The 20,611-nt window shown below is 40.7% G+C and overlaps 1 protein-coding gene across 2 annotated transcripts; it reads left to right on the top strand.

Annotated features, from left to right (window-relative positions):
• Nucleotides 1-560: 560 nt before the first annotated feature.
• On the top strand, nucleotides 561-18,835 carry mcm8 (minichromosome maintenance 8 homologous recombination repair factor). Of its 2 annotated transcripts, XM_007898280.2 has the most exons (18): nucleotides 561-616; nucleotides 2,032-2,124; nucleotides 3,525-3,607; nucleotides 4,817-4,966; nucleotides 5,654-5,751; nucleotides 7,522-7,720; nucleotides 7,806-7,891; nucleotides 8,637-8,788; nucleotides 9,270-9,468; nucleotides 9,557-9,587; nucleotides 9,701-9,841; nucleotides 10,336-10,477; nucleotides 11,994-12,189; nucleotides 13,404-13,623; nucleotides 14,873-15,082; nucleotides 16,079-16,155; nucleotides 17,091-17,280; nucleotides 18,338-18,835. In XM_007898280.2, exons 2-18 carry the CDS (start codon nucleotides 2,061-2,063, stop codon nucleotides 18,428-18,430), a joined length of 2,331 nt encoding a protein of 776 aa, XP_007896471.2. In that variant the 5' UTR covers nucleotides 561-616; nucleotides 2,032-2,060; the 3' UTR covers nucleotides 18,431-18,835. The 2 variants fall into 2 exon arrangements, with proteins under 2 accessions (XP_007896471.2, XP_007896472.2); XM_007898281.2 differs by lacking the exons at nucleotides 561-616; nucleotides 2,032-2,124; nucleotides 3,525-3,607; nucleotides 4,817-4,966; nucleotides 5,654-5,751 and adding an exon at nucleotides 6,267-6,727 and having other exon boundaries at nucleotides 18,338-18,730.
• Nucleotides 18,836-20,611: the final 1,776 nt, after the last annotated feature.

Raw genomic sequence — 20,611 nt, 5'->3', positions numbered from 1 at the left:
CAGCGGGCAGAGAGAGACCAGGGCACAGCGGGCAGAGAGAGACCAGGGCACAGCGGGCAGAGAGAGACCAGGGCACAGCGGGCAGAGAGACCAGGGCACAGCGGGCAGAGAGAGACCAGGGCACAGCGGGCAGAGAGAGAGACCAGGGCACAGCGGGCAGAGAGAGACCAGGGCACAGCGGGCAGAGAGAGACCAGGGCACAGCGGGCAGAGAGAGAGACCAGGGCACAGCGGGCAGAGAGAGACCAGGGCACAGCGGGCAGAGAGAGAGACCAGGGCACAGCGGGCAGAGAGAGAGACCAGGGCACAGCGGGCAGAGAGAGACCAGGGCACAGCGGGCAGAGAGAGAGACCGGGGCACAGCGGGCAGAGAGAGACCAGGGCACAGCGGGCAGACATACACCGGGGCCAGGGAGGAGCTGACACCTGGCCCGCAGGCTGGAGCTCGGCTGCTGTCTGCTCATCCTTGAATACAGGCTATGAGCGACTGGAGAGGTGGGAGATCGTGGCGAGGAGGAGGAGGAGGAGGAGGAGGAGGAGGAGGATGGCGCGGGGGTGGCAGAGGATGGAGAGGGAGGCCGTGGCAAGCAAGAGGACACGAAGCGAAATCCAGAGGAGGTGAAGCAGCTCAGAGCTAAGAGCTGTGCTATTTTCTGAAACTTTGCTTTATTTTTATATTAAAAACGTATGTGGTGACCCTCGGGAACTAAGATAGTCCACGTTACGACAGTCTTCCAGATCCTGTCCTCTCACCTCAGCAGGGGGTGGATGTAGGAATAGGAAAGCTTAGGGAGGTCCCCGGCTCGGCCCCGGGATCCGTTACCGTTAAGCCGCTCTGAGACGCCGTCCGGCGTGGAGGGCGCTATATAAATCCAAGTTGTTGTTGTTGTTGACCGTGCCTTCAGCTCCCCTCTCGACTCTCTCCCCCCTCCTCGCTCCCTCCCTTCCCTCCCCTCACCCTGACCATTTCCCCCCTCCTCTCTCCCTCCCTTCCCTCCCCTCACCCTGACCATTTCCCCCCTCCTCGCTCCCTCCCTTCCCTCCCCCTGACCATTTCCCCCCTCCTCGCTCCCTCCCTTCCCTCCCCTCACCCTGACCATTTCCCCTGCTCGGGTCATGACCCAACTGTGCAGCGCCTTGGGACGTCCTCCCGACGTGAAAGGCGCTTTATAAATGGAATCTTGTTGTTGTTGTGGTGTTGTTGTTGTTGAGGTTCAGTAAGTGTATGGTTGGAGAGATGAAACTGAGGAAAGGGTTCAGATTAGTCCAGCCCTCCCCCCTCCTCCCATGTGTACTCTGGCATGTTCATATCTCTCCCCCCCCCCCCCCCCCCACTCCTCCCCCCATGCCCATTGCACCCACTGGCGTGTCCCCCACCACCACTCTCATGCGGACTCTGGCATCTTCCTGTAGTTTCCCCCCCCCCCCCACCCCACCCCCTCCTGTGCGCACTCTGGTGTCCATCCACCCCACACCCATGCCCAATCTGACGTTCCCAGTCCCATCACACTCTGGCGTGTGTCTACCCCAACCCCAGCACAGTGGGCAGAGAAAGAGAGACGAGGCACAGCAGGCAGAGAGGTGCTCTAAAACATGGTGATGGGTTTCTGCATGTGTCCGACCTGAAAACAATTCAGAAATAGTAGAATTTAATGTATGATGCTTCACTACTTTCAACAACTTGCAAAACTTAATGGAGATACAGTAGATATATTGAAATGGGTAACTGGGGTTTTACATTTTTTTCACGTGGAATGCTCTGCCAAGTAGGTTGGTGAATCCATTGCAGCTTTCAAGAGGGAAGTAGACAGATATATGAAAGAGAGGGTCTTGAAGTAGTTTGGAGATGAGGTAGGGCAGTGGGACTGAAGATATATCCTTGCTTTGTGAGCCAGTGCAGATTCCATGGGTGAAGTGGCCTCATGCGCTGTGGATTTCTATGTTTCTACATTCCAAAACCTGAAGATTTTAAAAACGTTTTTTAAAAGTGTTACAAACCTTTTTGGATTTATATATAATAAAAATTGTTCCAGGTTTCCATCAGCCTAATCCTCAGCCACGAATGACTCAAGGAACTTTGGATCAATTTGTACCATATAAAGGTTGGAAACTTTATTTTTCAGAAGGTAAGAAGCTTTTTTGGTTTTGATAAAATGAATCGCTGAAATAACAGAATGCTATCCAAATCAGTTATTTAATGTAACAAAAAAATTAAAAGTTGCACGCAGACTATAGCTAAACAAACACAAGCGTTGTATTAGTGATCTGATTCCTTCCTTTGGATGAGACGTTAAATCGAAGTCCCATCAACCTGTTCGGGTGGATGTTAAAGATACCATGGCACTATTCGAAAAGAGAAGGGAGTTTCTCCCAGTGTCCTGGTCAATAAATCCCCAAATAAAATTGGTCAATTACTCCATGGCTGTTTGTGGGACACTGTTTATATTCTTCTAAGTGTGAGTTACCTTTGGCTGCAGCTCATAAAATAATTGCTCTGGATTTCTGTTGAAAATTGATTTTGCATCTGGGTGTATTAGTGCTACATTAACCACTACCATGAAATATTGCACAAAGGTAATAATAATAATCCTTGCGTTTGATATAGCGCTTTTCACGTCTTCTAGACGTCTCAAAGCGCTTCACAGAATAGACTGTAAAGTAAATTTACTGTATACTTGTGGGCGAAATGCAGCAGCCAATTGCGCACAGCAGTATCCCACAAACAGTCGTAGATTGAAATGACCAATTTATTATTATTATTTTTCTTGAGGGATTATTATTAGGCAAGTGGAGTAAGGAAACTAAGTAAGTAAGGTACTGATGAGATGGACCTTAGAATCTGAAAAAAACAGTCCGCATTAAAGTGTGTCGAAAAGGATAAGTGCCGTGTGTGCACAGGTGTGTGGGGAGTCTATTTGTTGTCATTCGTAATATTTTTGATGGACCGAGATTCTTACTTTTCAGTAATTATAATAATAAAAATAACCTTTGCAGATGATATAGCGGTTTATCACACCTTCGAGACGTTTCAAAGCGCTTCACAGATTATACTGTGAAGTGAATTGACTATACTTGTGGGCAAAACGCAGCAGCCAATTGCACACCCACAAATAGTTGTGGATCGAGTGATCAAATTATTATTTATTTTTTTGAAGGGATGATTAACCCTAGAAAAGTGATCTGCCAATCGACTAACAACCGGGTTCCTACTTACTGCTAGGTAAACAGGCATGTGGAGTATGGAAACTTGCCCATCGTTTCGCTCTGCCTGGGAATCAAACCCAGGTCCTCTTGCTTGAGAGGCGAGTGCTCTAATCACTGCTATAGGATTTCACAGTCTGATTAAGAAGAGCTGTGACCATGATTGCTTTAAACTTATTTTTTTGTGAGACCTGAAATGGATATCTCTTTTTGTGGTGCTAGTGTTTTAAGAGTAAGTTTTAAATATTATTTTTTAGTTTGGGATTTGTGTGTGCCAAAAGTAACAGTACAGAAAAACCTATTCTTCAATTTTTTTACGCACAAGGTTATGTTGAAAGCTCTCCTTTTGTGCAGAAGATTCAGGCATTTGAAAAATTCTTTGCAAGTCGTATTGATCTGTATGATAAGGTAAGAATCTTGACTTTCTTTGGTCCTTTTTGTTTATTGTTAACTGCTTAGTTACCTTTTTTCAACATATAGGGTGGAAAAAGAAGCAGAGTTTCCAATCCTATTGAATATAAATGAAACAGTACATTTACTAATTGTGGACAACATTTGAATGAAGAATTGTAGCATTTTATTCAACACAGCATTAACTGTGTGCTGCATTGTCGAAGGTGCTGTCCTTCGGATTAAGATGTTAAACCAAGAATCTGTCTGTTCAGGTGGACAGTGAAGATCCCATTGCACTATTCAAAAAGAAGGGAATTTCTCCAGTTGTTCTGGTCAACAGACTCCCCAAATAAAATTGGTTACTCACTCCATGACTGTTTGTTGGATATTGTTGTACCCAAACTGGCTGCCATGTTTCGGCCACAAAATACACAGTCGATCCACTTTATAGTATGTTCTTTGAGACATCACAACAAATTGTTATTGTTATTATTGCACAGTCACTACACTTCACAGTGTAAAAAAAATCCTGAAGTACTTTGGTTCCTGATATGAAAGGCACTGTACCAAATTCAAGGATGATGATATTATTTTGTCTTCATCCTGCACTTCAAGGTGGTCTTTATTTTAATCATCAGAAACTGAGTATTCAGCTATAATGAAGATTGTCACTTTGATGCAGTTCTGTTTTTATAAGGGTACATTTTATTTCTCATTCGCAAGCATTTTCCCAAATGACTCAAATTCCTGCAGCTTGATGTTAGAGCACTCGCCTCCCAAGTGAGAGGACCTGGGTTTGATTCCTGGGCAGGGCGAAACTTTGGGCACGGTTGCTTACTCCACATGCCTTTGTTTACCTAGCAGTAAATAGGAACCTGGTTGTTAGTCGATTGGTGGATCGCTTTTCCAGGGATAATAATTCCTTATTTTAAAAAAAAATAATTTGGTCACTCAATTCACGACCATTTCGAGCGACACTGCTCTGCGCAATTGACTGCCCCGTTTCGCCCACAAAATATACAGTCAATTCACTACAGTATATTCTGTGGAGTGCTTTGAGACGTCTCGAAGACTTGATAAAGTGCTACTCAAATACAAGTATTATTATCGATTTTAATTAATTGTTTTTGGAAAATCGCTTTTTTGGAAGAATTTTATATGAATTAATGAATAAAATACTAAAACTGCAACATTTATAAAGTGTAAAATACTTCTGTCCAACAGGATGAAATAGAAAGAAAAGGAAGCATCTTGATTGATTTTAAGGAGCTTGTAGGTGATGAAGCTCTAACTGCTGTATTACCAAATATTGCAACTGAATTGAGGGATATGCCAGACAAATTGTTGGACTGTTTGGGACTGGCAGTTCATCAGGTAAAGCATTATATGACTGTCCGATTCATCATTCAGTTAGATGTTTACACAGTTGCATGTGAAAAATCTATCATGCTTTATGTTGTCTTCTAAAAGAAAGTACTTTTTTAAGTTTAATAAAATATTTAGATATCTTTCTTCCCCTCTTGTATTTTTGTGAAAAGTGGGTTTTGTGAAATCTGAGACAATTTTTTTTTGGTCGGCCGTGTGTCTGACCATCACCATGCTTAGAAGTATCCAAACTTAACAGAGTTCCATGCATCCCACTTACATATAAAAATTTGCAAGATAGTTGTTGGAATGGAATGAACGCACTTTCCCTGGAGCAATACATCCTATATTACCAAACCGAGGCTTGGGGACCCCATAGTATGTGTTGGGATAATCAGCTGAAACCACATAGCTTGCCAGTGAAGTCACTGACTGGCAAGTTTTGCCGCTATTTGTCCAGTGGGACCACTTAGCCTTTGGGGCTTTGGCTTTTTGGGTTAACAGGAGCCGAGTGGGACGAATTCCTGCCTCTGGTGACTGGTCTGCTCTTCTTGTGGAGACAAATCGGAATGATGCCTTGTGTAAATGATGCCTTCGGTGGAATTCTTCTATATTGTATGCTTATTATACTCTTTATTTTGGTTCAGTTTAGTAAAATTTGTATGTTTAATTTATACTTGTTCTACATGTGATCAGTTGCTAACTAGTGATCTTGAGCGACGGGCAGCACAGTTGGGTCAGGGGCTGCCAAATGAAGAGGCTCCCATTGTAAATGTTCCATTTATTCAAGCAAGGTGAGTTGAAAACTGCTTACATGTTTTTTTTCTAAGAAAAGTTTGATATTTTTGCCTCAAGTACATCATCCAGTGTGTAAGGTGAACTTACAATGGGCAAATATTTCTGACTTGACCATAAATGATATGTGGAAAACAAATAACTTAACTATTTTAGTTTTCAGTACAGAGGCAGGGAGCTCTAGTTATAATGTTTGTCAAACAACTGCTAATTTCATGCATTATATCTACAGTCCTATAAAAATTGACAGCACAGAAGGAGACCCTTCAGCCCATATTACCTGTGATGTCTCTCTAAAAATGCTCTCCGTTCAGTCCCATTCTTCTGCCTTTTTCCATACCATTTTCCTCTTACTATTATGTGACATCAGTGCACTAGAATATTTTTGCTGAAAGCACATTGAAGTCTCAATTTAACATTAAAGGGGTAGCTACTACAACAACAACTTGCATTGATATAGCGCTCCTTGGGCAGAGCGCTTGACAGTGGAGGAGAACAACTCTGAGTCGGGGGGAGTGGGAGGTGACCGTAGGCACGGTCAACTAGGTGGAAGGACAGATGTGGGTCAAACCTGACGCCTAGGTTGCACACTGGTTCGGTGAGTCTGAGGGATAAGCTGGGGAGGTTGAGGAGATCAGAGCCGCAGGATAGGAACGAGTTACTTGAAGATTAATAGCATGAAATACTTATGCTCAAGATGTAGTATTCAACAGCCATGACTAGAATCAAGTGGTTTCTTGGTTAACAGCCATGTATTGTCAATTTATAGATGAGGAAATTCTGGAGATCCAAGGGTTGCATCCGAGCTGGGGGTTGGAATCAGAAGGGATGAAGGGCAACAGAGGTTGGAGGTGGGAGGATAACCGAAGGCACGATCAAAGAGGAAGATCTTGAGATGGGCCTTGAAGGATGCGAGGCAGAGGGATTCTGGGATGGGGCAGAAAGGGTACAAATGGTACAGAAAGACCACAAATGGTTAGACCTTCAAGGTTCTCTCTTCTACTTTCCTGTTGAAAGCTACAATGGATTTCGGCAGGCTTTCCACCCCAACTCTGAAAATATTACAATTATAATTATGCCCTCTAGTCACTGGATCCCCCATCAATGGAAATATCTTCTCACTATTTATCCTGTCAAAACGCCTCATAATTTTGGGCACCTTTATCAGGTCCCACCTCAACCTTTTCAGCTCCAATGAGAACAGACCCAGTCAATCTTTCCTCGTAACCTGTTTTTATTCCCAGATTAATTCTCGTAAACCTCCTCTACACCCCTTCTAAGACCATAATTTTTTTTCCTGAAGTGAGGTACCCCAAACTGCAGTTGTTTAAAAAAGAACTACAAGAAAAGGCTTGCCTGGTGCTTTCCTACTGAATTTCCTCATCTACAAATTGGCAGTACTTTTGGGGAAGCATCACATTTGAGGCTAACCTGTCCTTTCTGCAAGTTCAGTTACCATTATAAGGAGATTTTAAATCTAAAAAAAATTGCAATATTTTATCAGCGCTGGCAGATTTTGTATTGCCTTTTCAGAGGGTTGCTTGTAAAGTTTTTGTGCATCATTTTGTTTGAGGATATAACCAGACCCAATACTGCAAGAATGTTTGGTTGTAAAAAATTCTAATTCCAACTGAGTTCGTTTACTATGCAGAAAACATAATTTTAATACAACAAAACATTTTAAGCAAATGGTTATGCTTGAGTTTTTTTAAACCTATTGAATCTATGCTGTTTATATGAAAAACTAATATAATAATGTGCATTTACAGGATTTATAATTATGAGCCTTTGACACCATTGAAAAATCTCAGAGCTAACTGCTATGGAAAGTATATTTCACTACGTGGTACAGTGGTTCGTGTCAGCAATGTCAAACCTTTGTGTACGAGAATGGCCTTCACATGTAATACATGTGGCGATATCCAGAGTTTGCCTTTTACGGATGGAAAATACACACCACCCACAAAGGTATGGTATTAAGGTTTTTAGCAGAGAAATTGCTTGTCTTCGTATTTAGTAATTTAAAGAAACTGATTTTGAACTTTCTACATAGTGCTTGGTGCCAGAGTGCCGCAGTCGATCATTTGCAGCTAACAGAAGATCTCCCTTCACAGTGACTGTAGACTGGCAGTCTATTAAGTAAGTAATAATCCTTGCATTTGATGTAGTGTCTTATCATGTCTTCGAGACATCTCAAAGACCGTCACAGAATATATTGTGAAGTGAATTGACTATATTTTGTGGGCGAAATGTGGCAGCCAATTGCGCATAGCAGTGTCCCACAGACAGTCGTGGATTGAATGACCAAATTTTTTTTGAAAGGATTATTACCTCTGGAAAAGCGATTCGCCAATCAATTAACAACCATGTTCCTACGTACTGGTAGGTAAATAGAGGTGTGTGGATTAAGGAAACTTGTCCCATTTGTCTTGCCTGGGAAACGTTTGCGAGGCAAGTGCTCTAACCACTAAGCTATAGAACTCCACCTGTCCTTTTTTTGGAGGGAGAGCGAGGTAAACAGGGAGCTGAACTGGGAAATTGGGATTAGGTAAAAGGAGAAGTCTTCTCCTAGACCGTTGTCAGGGTATCACAGCATTGTTGAAAGTTCTGTTCTTTAATGAAGTGTTAAATTGATTTTCTGCCTGCTTTCTGGTTACATTTGTATAGCGCCTTTCATGTTGGGTTTGGAAAAAGACCAGGAAATGCCAGTAGTTTGGATGACATTTCTCCATCACCAAAATTTAGAATATTACTGTTTGTTCAGTGTTTTAACAGGAACAATCCCAATAGTTTGGGATTTACTTTTTCACTGACAGAACTTTTTTTCTTCTTACATTTACCATCCTTTAAATAAAATACTTCAGTATTTCATTCCATTTTGCAGGTTACAGGAGCTTACAGCAGATGATAAGAGAGAGGCTGGGAGAATCCCTCGTACTATAGAATGCGAGTTAATCCAGGACTTGGTAGACAGTTGTGTCCCAGGAGACATGATTACAGTCACAGGAACTGTCAAGGTGGCAAACACTGGTGAAGGTATGAATGTCGTTTAAATACTGTAACTGTTTCTGATTAAGCTTATCTGTGTCTACTGTAGGGGGGGTAAGTGAGAGCTACAAGACAAGAGTAAGTGTTGCACACAGTGTGAATGACTCTCATGGACATCTTTTTTAGTCAGTGAGGGAAGAGAGACCTCCTCCACCTTTCCCTTGCTTGGTGTCCACCGTGTCCCTGTAAAATGCTAAGAGACATCCTCTTTACCCCCTCACCCCCAACCCCCAGTTAATGATGCTTCCCCTCCAGGGAGAGAGTGCACATTCCATTCTGATACATGGGAATTTCAACATATATTCTGTTTGGTGTGGATACTCTTAAGCACAGTGATTGGTTTTGGCGTGTCTCAGCTAACCAAAAAGGGTGCTATATAAATGGAAGTTGTTGCTGTATTATATATACATATATATTATATATGGTGCACTAATAGGTAGCCTAATTATTCTACTTGACTATTTTCCAGGGAAGACGAGAAACAAAGATGACAAATGCTTATTCCTTTTGTATATTGGGGCTAATTCTATCAGCAATAGTAAAGGACAGAAGAATTTGGGTTCTGAAGCAATGTCGGGTGGTAGATCCTCTATGGAGTTTACGCTTAAAGATCTTTATGCAATTCAGGAAATTCAGGCTGAAGAAAATCTCTTCAAACTTTTTGTTAAGTATGTCTTACTTTATCCTTTGTTTTCTGTTTGAGGTCATTAGAAAACTGGTAGCAAATAATGACATTTGTTTGATTTACTTTCACAGTTCAATGTGTCCTGCTATATATGGCCATGAGGTGGGTGTTGAATACATTATTTTTTGGGGGGAATAATGATCAATACTCTTTGGTAGCAGTACAAATGACCTTTACACATATTTAATCCAATTAAAAACATTTTCTTTTATTAGCTTGTTAAAGCTGGATTGGCGTTGGGACTGTTTGGTGGATGCCAAAAGTATGTGGATGATAAAAACCGTATTCCAGTCAGGGGTGATCCCCATATTCTCATTGTTGGTGATCCTGGGCTTGGAAAGAGTCAAATGTTACAGGTACTTACAAAGGCTAAATCTTTTGAAACCTAATCGGTAACAATCCCTAACTTGGGCACACTAGTATTGGCATGCTAACTACACTAACCAGGCATCAGCTTCGGATCTTGCTGGTCTGTATAGTGTAGCAACTGGCTGAGATATATATTAGTGATTCAGTGATCTAGTAATTGGAGACGATTGCCTTGATTTACATATAAATTAGTGTTTGTCTTATTATAATTTACTGTACTTTAAATGTATATTCCTGTACACTCTTTGTTTTCCGACAGATTTATTTTTCTGTTGAATTGAAACTTATTACTGGAATAACAAGAACTGCATGCACAGTGAGGTGCATTTCAATTTAGTTGCTATGTGGATAAAATTCAGAAATGAATTAAAGCAAAACTATTGAACAACTAAATAGGATAGAAATATTATCTGCAAGCTGTATTACTGTCTTCAAAATTCTGATAACTGAAATAACATGCAGCACAATTATTTATTTGTAGGCGGTGTGTAATATTGCCCCACGGGGAGTGTATGTCTGTGGTAATACTACTACCACTTCTGGACTTACTGTGACTTTATCACGGGACAGTGGATCAGGAGATTTTGCTTTGGAGGCAGGGGCCCTTGTACTTGGTGATCAAGGTAAAACAAATGATTTATTGACTACACAAATAATTAGGCAGTAATGAGATGCATTTTTATTAAGATGCCGACTACAGTGCAGCACAGTTATAAACATACTTTGTTATAAGGTTGGTTCGCTTATAAGGCAGGTGCCCTATGTACAGAAAATGCTTCTGACATCACAGCGCACAGGAAGTGACCTTAGCAGTGACCTGTGGACCCTGAAGTCAGCCAGTGTTTCGCTCACAAAATAGTCAGTCTTTCCATTTTACAGCATATTCTGCGAAGGGCTTTGAAGCATCTTAACTAGGAGATAGGCACTGCATCAAATGCAAGGATTATTATTTCTTGTTTATCAGATATTGGAGTCAAATAACAGCATTAGAACAGGGTTGCCCTGTGACAGCTAATTTAATCCAATATTTAATAACTATCTTACAACAAAGATATGTTGCTGACAAAGCATTTGAAAAGAAAGTACATATGAAACTTCATGAATAATAATGTTTTTATATATTATTTACATCCTATACAATCCCAAAATGCTTTTTTCCCCTAATGCAGAGTTATTGCCAGAGTATCAGCCTGGCTCAGTAGGTAGCATTCTCGCTTCTAAGTCAGAGGATTGTGGGTTCAAGCTTCATGTCAGGACTTTGAACTTGTGTAATTTAGACTGCTACTCCAGTGTATTGTTGGAGGTGTTTTCCTTTGAATGTGTCATTAAGCCAAGGTTCAACTCTTTCCCCCCCCACTCCCCACAAGCTACAGACCATTCACAACTCTGCAGCTTGTATCCTCTCCCACACCAGGCTTTGTGAGCCTATCCCCCTCATCCTTTTCTGGCCCTACTGTCTTAACTGTTTCCCCAGAAGATCAAGTTCAAGATCCTTGTCCTCACTTTCAAATCCCTCCATGGCCTTGCCCTGCCCTACCCGCTTCCTCCAATCGGCAGGCACTGGCCTGCTTCATATTGCCCCACATGGCCAAAAGTGGTTGCGCTTTCTGCCACCACTCTCTGGAACTCCATTCCTTCCCTTGCCTCCTTCAAGTTCCATCTCAAGACCTTCCTCTCTGACAACACCTTCGGTCATATTCCCACCCCTGTTCCCCTTTGGCTTCCACCTCTCCCAAATCCAACCCCCGGCTTGGGTGCAAACCCTTGACTGTGCAGCATCTTGGGATGCCCTCCCAATGTGAAGGGCGCTATATAAATGCGATGTGTTGTTTACTGTCCTCCAGTGGATCAAATACAAGATCCTCACTCTCACCTACAAATTCTTACAAGCTTTCACTCCTCACTACCTCTGTGACCTTTTCCAACATCATTCTACTATTCACCCACTCTGCTCTGCAAAACCAGGCATGCCATGTACTTCTCATTCCTTTCACTCCATCATCGGTGGCCAAACCTTCAGGAACTATGACTTCATTTGATTCTCCAGAAATCCCTGGAAATATTAACTTCCACTATTTTGCTTAATTTTATTTGGTGCTTTTGAATAACGCACAATATTTTACTTTATATTCATTTTAGGTATTTGCTGCATTGATGAATTTGATAAAATGGGGAACCAGCACCAAGCCTTGCTGGAGGCTATGGAACAACAGACTATCAGCCTAGCCAAAGCTGGGATCGTATGCAGTTTGCCAGCCAGAACATCAATCCTTGCAGCTGCTAATCCTGTGGGTGGCCATTATAATAAAGCTAAAACAGTTTCTGAGAACCTAAAGTAAGTTACTAAGTGTTTGCATAAGCTGTTAATGTTAATAATTAACATTAAGAGGTCAAGTCAATTCTCAAAGAAACCACCCTCCAACTATCTCCAACCTGCTCCTCGCTTCTCAGTCGTGAAATACTGCTGTCCTTCTACATCTTCCACCACTCTGTTAAACACCTTCATCTTCCTCAGTTTCTGTCACTCCCACAGCATAGTAACCATGATTAAAGTATTGAATGGCATAATTTCAGTCTGGGACTTAAGTTCCCTGCATCTCCCCATCCTCTTTTCCCCTGTAGTTGGCCATTCTATCCTTCTTTACCATCTTTCCTCCCTGCTCCACTTACATGGCACTGTACTCTCCTAGTTACACCCCTACCACTAAAATTGAAGTCTTGTTATAGTGAAGTGAGCTATAATTGGATTTTAATGTAGAATTATTGAACCTTTCTTATTTCTATGTTTAGAAAGAAATAACTTAAACTTTTGTAGTGCCTTATGTTAAAATCTCAAAAGTGCTTTATATAAATTACTGTCAAATATAGTGACTTGGCAATCATTTTTAAATATTAAAAACGTGGAGTCCTGTAGCCTAGTGATTAGAGAACTCACCTCGCAAAGGAGAGGACCTAGATTCAATTCCCAGGCAGGGCAAAATGTTGAGCAAGTTTCCTTACTCCACCCGCCTCTGTTTACCCAGGGGTAAGTAGGAATCTGGTTATTAGTCGATTGGCGGATCGCTTTTCTGGGGGTAATAATCCCTTAAATACAATAATAATTTGCTCAGTCAATCCATGACTGTTTGTGGGACACTTCTGTGTGCAATTGGCTGCTGCGTTTCACCCACAAAATGTACAGTAAATTCACTTTACAGTATATAATGTGAAGCACTTTGAGGCATCTTGAAGACGTAATAAGGCGCCATATCAAATGCAAGGATTATAATTATTATAACAAGATCCCAGGTAACAGCCATTAGGTGAATTACTCATTTTATGTGGATGGGGTTGACCAGGACATACGGAGAAACTCCTTTGTCTTTCAAATACTGTTGTATCATGGTATCTTTGATGATGTGACCCTTGGTTTATCTGAAGCATGCCATACCGGCAATGGAGCCTGAATTGAAGCGAGTCTAGACTATGGGCTCAAGTCCCAGTTTGGTTTGAACCCGTGATCCAAAGGTGAATGTATCAAGATGATACCTATTAATATTGATGTTTCAGATTGGGGAGTGCCCTGCTCTCAAGATTTGACCTGGTGTTTATTCTGCTTGACACTCCAAATGAAGATCAGGACAATCTCCTTTCAGAGCATGTCATGGCCAGGCATGTTGGGAAGAGAGGGATCCTAAGCAGTGCTGTGGTTTCACGTCAAAATACTCAAGATAATAACAATTCAATACTTGAAATTGCTTTGGATAGGCCTTTAATAGAAAGGTTGAAGGTATGGTTAATTTAAGTTGTTAATATTTGTTTGTGATCATCAATGTAATTTTGTTTTAGTCAGGTAGGTGTCTGATACGCACAGATACCCATCGCCCACGCTTAAGATTACCCAAACCAATGGAATTCCATGGATTCCACCTCTACATGGAAATTCCCTTGTTAGAAAGAAAAAGTTTGGGGACCCCAGAGTGTGCCCTTATGATACAGCTGGAGTTAAACCAGCTAAAACTGCATAGCTTGCCATTGACATTGCAAGCTTTCCTGCTGCTTGTCTAGCGAGGACAGCCTACCCATTAAGGCTTTGGTTTGGTGTAATAGTAGATGATAATCTGTCAAATTATTGCATGATTAGTTTTCAGGCTCCCTCACTTTCTCTCCTAATTTGGAGAGTTCTACATAAAATAAATGTGGGCCATGCCATCCCAGTCCCCAATGGCTTTAGGCAGAGAATGTAAATGCCCAGCAATTAGCCAATTTTAGCAGTTTCCAGAAGTGTCGTCTGGGAAATGGAATAATTCACATATATGCTTCTCTTAGATTTGGAGGGTGAGGGGTTGTTGGGGGCTAGATAAAAAGAGGTTTAGCATCTTAAAATTAGATTGCTAGATTACATAGGTGCAAGACTTAGGGATCTGGCTTTGCTTTACCTGACCTGGGTGCAAAATAGAAAAAATATTTAACACTCTTAACACTAAAAATATTTGCACTCTCAGCATAATGAACATGAAAAGAGACCCCTAACCCTGCACCTGTTTAACCCACCAATCTGATTTTAAGGTAGTCCTGGACCTCAGAGGAATGGAAGTGTTAGTTACTTGATAATAGGGTAACCAGTTGCCAAGCAATTTGATATTTTCAAAGTCGGCATTTTCTGCGATGTTGCCCATTAGGATAACACCAACAACAAATTGCATTTATATAGCGCCTTTTACATCCCAATGGTTGTACCCGAGCTACAGACTGTTGTCAAGGGGAGTAGAGATGGGAAAATGAGCAAAGACGTGGTCAAAGAGGATGGTCTTGAGACAGACCTTGAAGAAAGCAAGGGAGGGGGCAAAGCAGAGGGGCTCCTTCTGGATGGAGTTCCAGAGGGTGGGGCAGAAAGGCTATTGATCTCCGATGGTGGAGCGGGCAGGGCAGGGGATGTGGAGCAAGCCACTACACGCTGAGTATGGAACTTTACACATAAATGTAATTTGTTCTCCTAATGTCCAGAATCTCACACCTAAATTATTTTTGTTAAAAAGGTTGTCCCCGGAAACAACTTTGATCCCATTCCTCATCACTTACTAAGAAAATATATAGGATATGCACGTCAATATGTTTGTCCAAAATTGTCCAGTGAAGCAGCTCAAGTCCTTCAGGAGTTTTATTTGGAGTTGAGAAGACAAAACCAAAGTGCAGACAGCACTCCTATTACAACACGACAACTGGAGTCTCTAATAAGGCTTACAGAGGTAAATATCTATATGTTGTAGTGTTGAAAATAGTTTGCATCATTAGTCGGACATTTGAAGTAATAATAATAATCCTTGCTTTTCATATAGCACCCTTTCACGTTGTCGAGGCGTCCTAAAGTGCTTCAGGATGTCTTGTAAAGTGGCGTGATCGTTTGTTTTGTGGGTGAAAGGATGGCCAATTTGCCTCCCCTGGAAAATCATTCCAAACGTTCACAAGGCGCTGGGAGCAGATGTTTTTTTTCTAACTTTTTTCTAACTTAGGCTTTCAACTTACAATCTTGTGTGCATAGTGTGTGGGTCCATTATTTCATTGGGGACAGTTGCTTTAAGCAAGTCTTGACAGCTACTTGGAGCCACTGGATTCCAGAAAATCCCATCACCAGTCAATATGAAGCAATACCTCGCTGTTGCTTTATATTCCCAGAATTCAGTGGTTTCGCAATGGATCCTGGCTTGATCAAGACTGACCCCATTGAATTAACAGAGGTTCTTCCTGTCAGTAAGAGTGAGAAATTTTATTTGAAGTTAAATATTTTAATTATAATATCATTTTCATTGCTGACAGACTCGGTGAATGTATTACTTAAGTGATTATACTCCGCCTCCGCTCGACTGGTTCCAGCCACTTGCTTGTTCCTTGTGCCCTCCGTTCCACCATTGATGGCCACACATTCAGCCACTACACTCCTAAATTCAGAAACACTCTATCCCTCCGACTGCCCCCTCCTTCTCCATTTTCAGGTTGCTCCTGAAGACCTTCATTTTGAACCGTGCCTACGTTCACCTCTGCCCTACCCTCCCCCTGGCTCGACATCGTGCTTCAGCACTGTCAAGCACTCTGGGACGCTACCCAGTGTGAGGGATGCTGTATAGATGCAAGTTGTTGTTTCAAACATTTCAACTGTGAAAGTAGACTCCTTCAGCAATGTTTCCAGTGTCGTTCTGTATACAGTGGAACAACCAAACAATGGAGTCTCCTCTTTGTTTTGAAAGGCGAGAGCAAGGTTAGAACTCCGAGAAAAAGCAACAAAAGGTGATGCAGAAGATGTGGTGGACATCATGAAACACAGGTAAAACTTTTACAGTTTGATCGTTTTTTTGTTGTGTAACAACTTTGCATTACAATAAAGTTGTGAATATTTGTTAATTATAACAAAAAGGTAACGCAGTAAAGATTACAATGACTTTGAATGCAGAATTATTAACCCATTTTATTAATAAAAAACATTGCTCATAATTGAGGAAATCCAGTAAATGTACGTGCTTTCTGTTGCCTATTGCTGCTATCAAATGCAAACATTATTATTATAGTAACCTGCAGTTATATGTTCTAGCAGTATATTGTATGAATGACATGTTTTATCATTGAATGACATTTAATTAATAGATGGGTAACTCATCAGACCTCATCGATTTCAACATACTGTAAGACATCAACTTCATTATTCCTGTTTACTTAGAATAACAAACCTTGCATTTGATATAGCACCTTCTCACATTGTTCAGGCGTCTCAATGTATTTCACAGGATATGCTATAAAGTGGTGTGACTGTGCGTATTTTGTTTTATTGTTTAAGATTCTTGAGTTCTTACGACCTGTAGAAGTAGAAATGTGAAATATTTGCTTAATAGTATACATTATTCTGTGGTCATGCTTTTTTTAAAAAAAGGAATGAATAAATTTAAGTGTAAATAATTTTAAATAGTGTGGGAACAGAGCAGCTAGCTCCAGTGGGGGAGCTGGCACCAACATAGACACAAAAGACCAAATGGTGCCTGCGTTTAAACATTCTATTATTCTATAACTTTTGTGGGAATAATCCTAATCATCGTGGCCTCTTAGTCTTATGAATTGTCCTCAGACATTAACTGAAGCTGTCTAGTTTTCCATGAGTCCCTCTCAATTGAAAATAGTCACCAGTTGGAAATAAAAAATGTGTAATTAAATATTTTCCTTTCTGTGATCTAATTTTATTATTTTCATAACATTTTACCGTCTTAATAGCTTGCTAGACACTTACTCTGATGAGTTTGGGAGATTGGATTTTCATCGTTCACAACATGGTTCCGGTATGAGCAAACAATCTCAGGCGAAAAGGTTTATTGCCGCTCTGAACAGGATAGGAGAACAGACTTACAATAATGTTTTTGATGTTCAACAGCTCAAGCAGTTAGCAAGAGAAATACATATACAGGTAAAATGCATCTCCTTTGTTCTTCAAATGTCTAACTTCAACAGTGTAAATATGGTCAAAAAGAGTATTCTGGAGACCTTGATGTTTTCAGTTTAAAAATAGCCAAACATAGCTCTAGCAATCTAGGGACATAGTAAGCAAACTTAGCTCTAACGAGTGCAGGGGACATGGTAAACAAACTTAATTTGCCAGGCCATGGGGGAAAGAGTGGGACTAATTGGATAGCTCTTTCAAAGAGCTGGAACACAGTCACAGAAGGTGGCTGAATGGCCTCCTTCTGTGCTCTATGATTCTATAGCTCTAACATTATAGTACTCGGATAAAGTAAGCAAACAGCTCTAACAGTATAGTTCTAGGGATACAGATTTGAAACCCAACCTCAGATGACATTTGTTGCCGGTAGTTAAATTTCATGTTGGGTATTCCTTTTGGTGGAACATATTATAGTGCCTGAGCAGTTTTATCCCAAGCAAGGAGTTATGTGCCAATTTATTTCACAAATATACTTTCAACTGCCAATGTAGATGTATGTCTGTGACAGCCTGGAGACATTACTCTGCGATATCAAAAGGGAAAGGAAGCAAGACAATGAAGGATTTTTATGAACCACAAATTCAATCTGTTATTTTGTTCCAATCATGATCTGCATGTAGAGGTACTAAACCCTGTCTGCAAGGATTGGGGGAAAGACAATGACCAGTAAAACATTAAAGACTACTGTTTTGCTGTGCTTCTTGGTGGCTTGTCAAATTCCAGTGACCTAGGAACTCCTGAAAAATTCTGGTGGGAGGTAGAATGGTGGGGGTGGGGGATATAGGCGAGTAATAAATCCTCTATAAGGGCAAAGAACAATTCTGTTTGTTTTCCTGTGTGTGTGAAAAAAAAGAAAAATTAAAAAAACTAAATTGTTGTGAAACTAATTTGTATAATATTTCAAAAAAAGTAGCAATCTGTCTTAGAAACATTTATTTTTGTATGAATTACATTTGTGTTGGAATATTACCGAAAGAATCCATTGCATGTAAAACCTAATTGTGTTTTGTTTTACATTTTGCAGGTGGCTGACTTTGAGGGATTTATCAGCTCTTTGAATGATCAGGGCTACCTTTTAAAAAAGGGACCGAGACTTTACCAGCTGCAAACCATGTAACCCCCGACATTGCAGAATATTGTCATTCGGTCCTGTGGACAGAGCATTCTTTTGTTGTGCACTTTCGCTTTTTCACAATGACTTAAAACTGTTAGGAGAGCTGATACCCTGCCATTTTAGGTGACATATCAGTCAATTTCTCTTCAATTTAGATTCCACTAAAATTGCACAAGCTATGGGCGAGTTTTTTTTTAAATCCTTACCTTGGTGACTCATAGCGGGAAATGGCATCTCCCTGAGTTTGATATCGATGGATGTGCAGTTGAAACAGTAATATTACGGTAGTAAAGGTTCTCAAATGTTGAGACCAGATTTGTAACAGTAATATTATGCTTTTATGTGCATAATAAAGAATTGTACATATTAATATACATTAAACCATTTGTAATTAAAAATAAATAAGTACTTCAATTGTTACCTTGTTATTTCCTGCTACCTACACTCATTAAATTTTCTACCAATTCCTTTCTATACCTTATTTATCTTGTATTTTAAACTGAATATTTAAAGCATAGTTTATTTCTTTGACAAAATTGTACATTGTATGGAAATGTATGCAAAAACATTTTTGTGGGACATTGCCATGCAAATTGGCAATGCAAATGCAAATTAATAATAATGCAAATTATTGCTTGCATGATTGCATTGTTTGCTGTTTGTGGGACATTGCTGACATACTGACATAAAATACCGTCTCTACACTTTACCGTATAACTAGTCAAGCACTTTGAGAAGTCTCAACAACGTGATAAGGCACTAAAGATTATTACGGTACATATTGAGACATCTCTCAATGTGATAATGTGCTATATCAAATGCAAGGATTATTATTAATAATAGAATGCGATGGCCCCAGCAAATCTTAACTATTAGAGATGTGGACAGAACATTTACTTGGCTGCAATAATAATAATATTTTCATTTGATATAGCACCTTATAACGTCTTAGAGGCATCTCAAAGGGCTTCACAGAATATACTGTAAAGTGAATTGACGGTATATTTTGAGAGTGAAATTCCAGGAATTAGTTGTGTGTACGTGCAGGAATTTTCCACACAATTCCCTGACAGTGCTGTGGCAGATCTTTAACATCCGCCCTAAACAAGGCACGAATGAGGAGTGAGGTTTAACAACTCCGACAATGTGGAGCTCTCACTCCCCAGCGCTGCGCTGGAGCATCAGCCTGTACTGAGCTCAAAGTGCCCCAGACTTGTGGGGTGCTTGAACCCCAACTTTCTGAGTCTGAGGCGAGAGTGTGAGCGACTGAGCCATGGTCTGACACGTTTAACCCAGATCGATGGATTAATTGGGGAGATGAGAGTCACTAAAGAGTTTATTTTAGCCTGCAATTTGTCAGGTAATCGCTCTGAATTGTAGTGATATTATGACCTGCTATGAATGGAAAGAGGATTGCTTGTGATTCTTTGTTGGAAACGTTTTTGGAACGCAAGCTATGCAAGCACCATTGTATTATTCATCAGGAGGGCTTTTGCACTAAAGACTTGGACTTCTCTCGTGTACTTGATCCTGTGGTGCATTGCGTAAACAAAATTTGTGAATATGCATTAAACCGTTGGGAATTTCCTAACTTATTTGAAATCGCAAATGAGTAAGGGGAGTTACTCCATCATTGCAATGTTCGTTTGATATCAAAGGGAAGGCTCTTGAAAGATTTGGGAATTTAAAAAAAACTGCTTATGTTTTTGGAGAACAACAACAAATGACACTTGAATAGCGCCCTTCACGTTGGAGAGACGTCCCATGGCACTGGAAGGGAGAACTTCTTGAAGACTGCAAGCTATTTTAAGAGAAAGACTGGCTCAATGATCTTGTTTTCCGTTATGGACATCACAGGTCATCTTAACAACCTCAATGCATTGCCTGTAATGAAAGGATTGACTTTTTTCAACTCTGTTTAATTTAATTTCTGCTTTCAAGGCCAAACTTGACCTTTTTTTTTGATTGTTTCGTCTCCAAAAAAAACAGGACCACTTTGTTCGCCTGCAACAGCTAGAAAGTGACAGTAACGTCATCGATTGCATAAAATATCAGAATGGGATTTTTTTCACGAATTCCTTTGCTGCTCATTTTCAAGATTTTAAAGAAGACGGGGACAATACAGCACTTTTCCCCAAACCTTTCTCTCTTTCAGAGACCGTGCTTGGAACATTATCCAGCAGA

Source organism: Callorhinchus milii, unplaced genomic scaffold (assembly GCF_018977255.1).
Source record: "Callorhinchus milii isolate IMCB2004 unplaced genomic scaffold, IMCB_Cmil_1.0 Scaffold3, whole genome shotgun sequence".
Classification (NCBI taxonomy): domain Eukaryota; kingdom Metazoa; phylum Chordata; class Chondrichthyes; order Chimaeriformes; family Callorhinchidae; genus Callorhinchus; species Callorhinchus milii.
The sequence above is the reverse complement of the archived record's forward strand: the minus strand, read 5'-3'. Positions and strand labels throughout refer to the sequence as shown.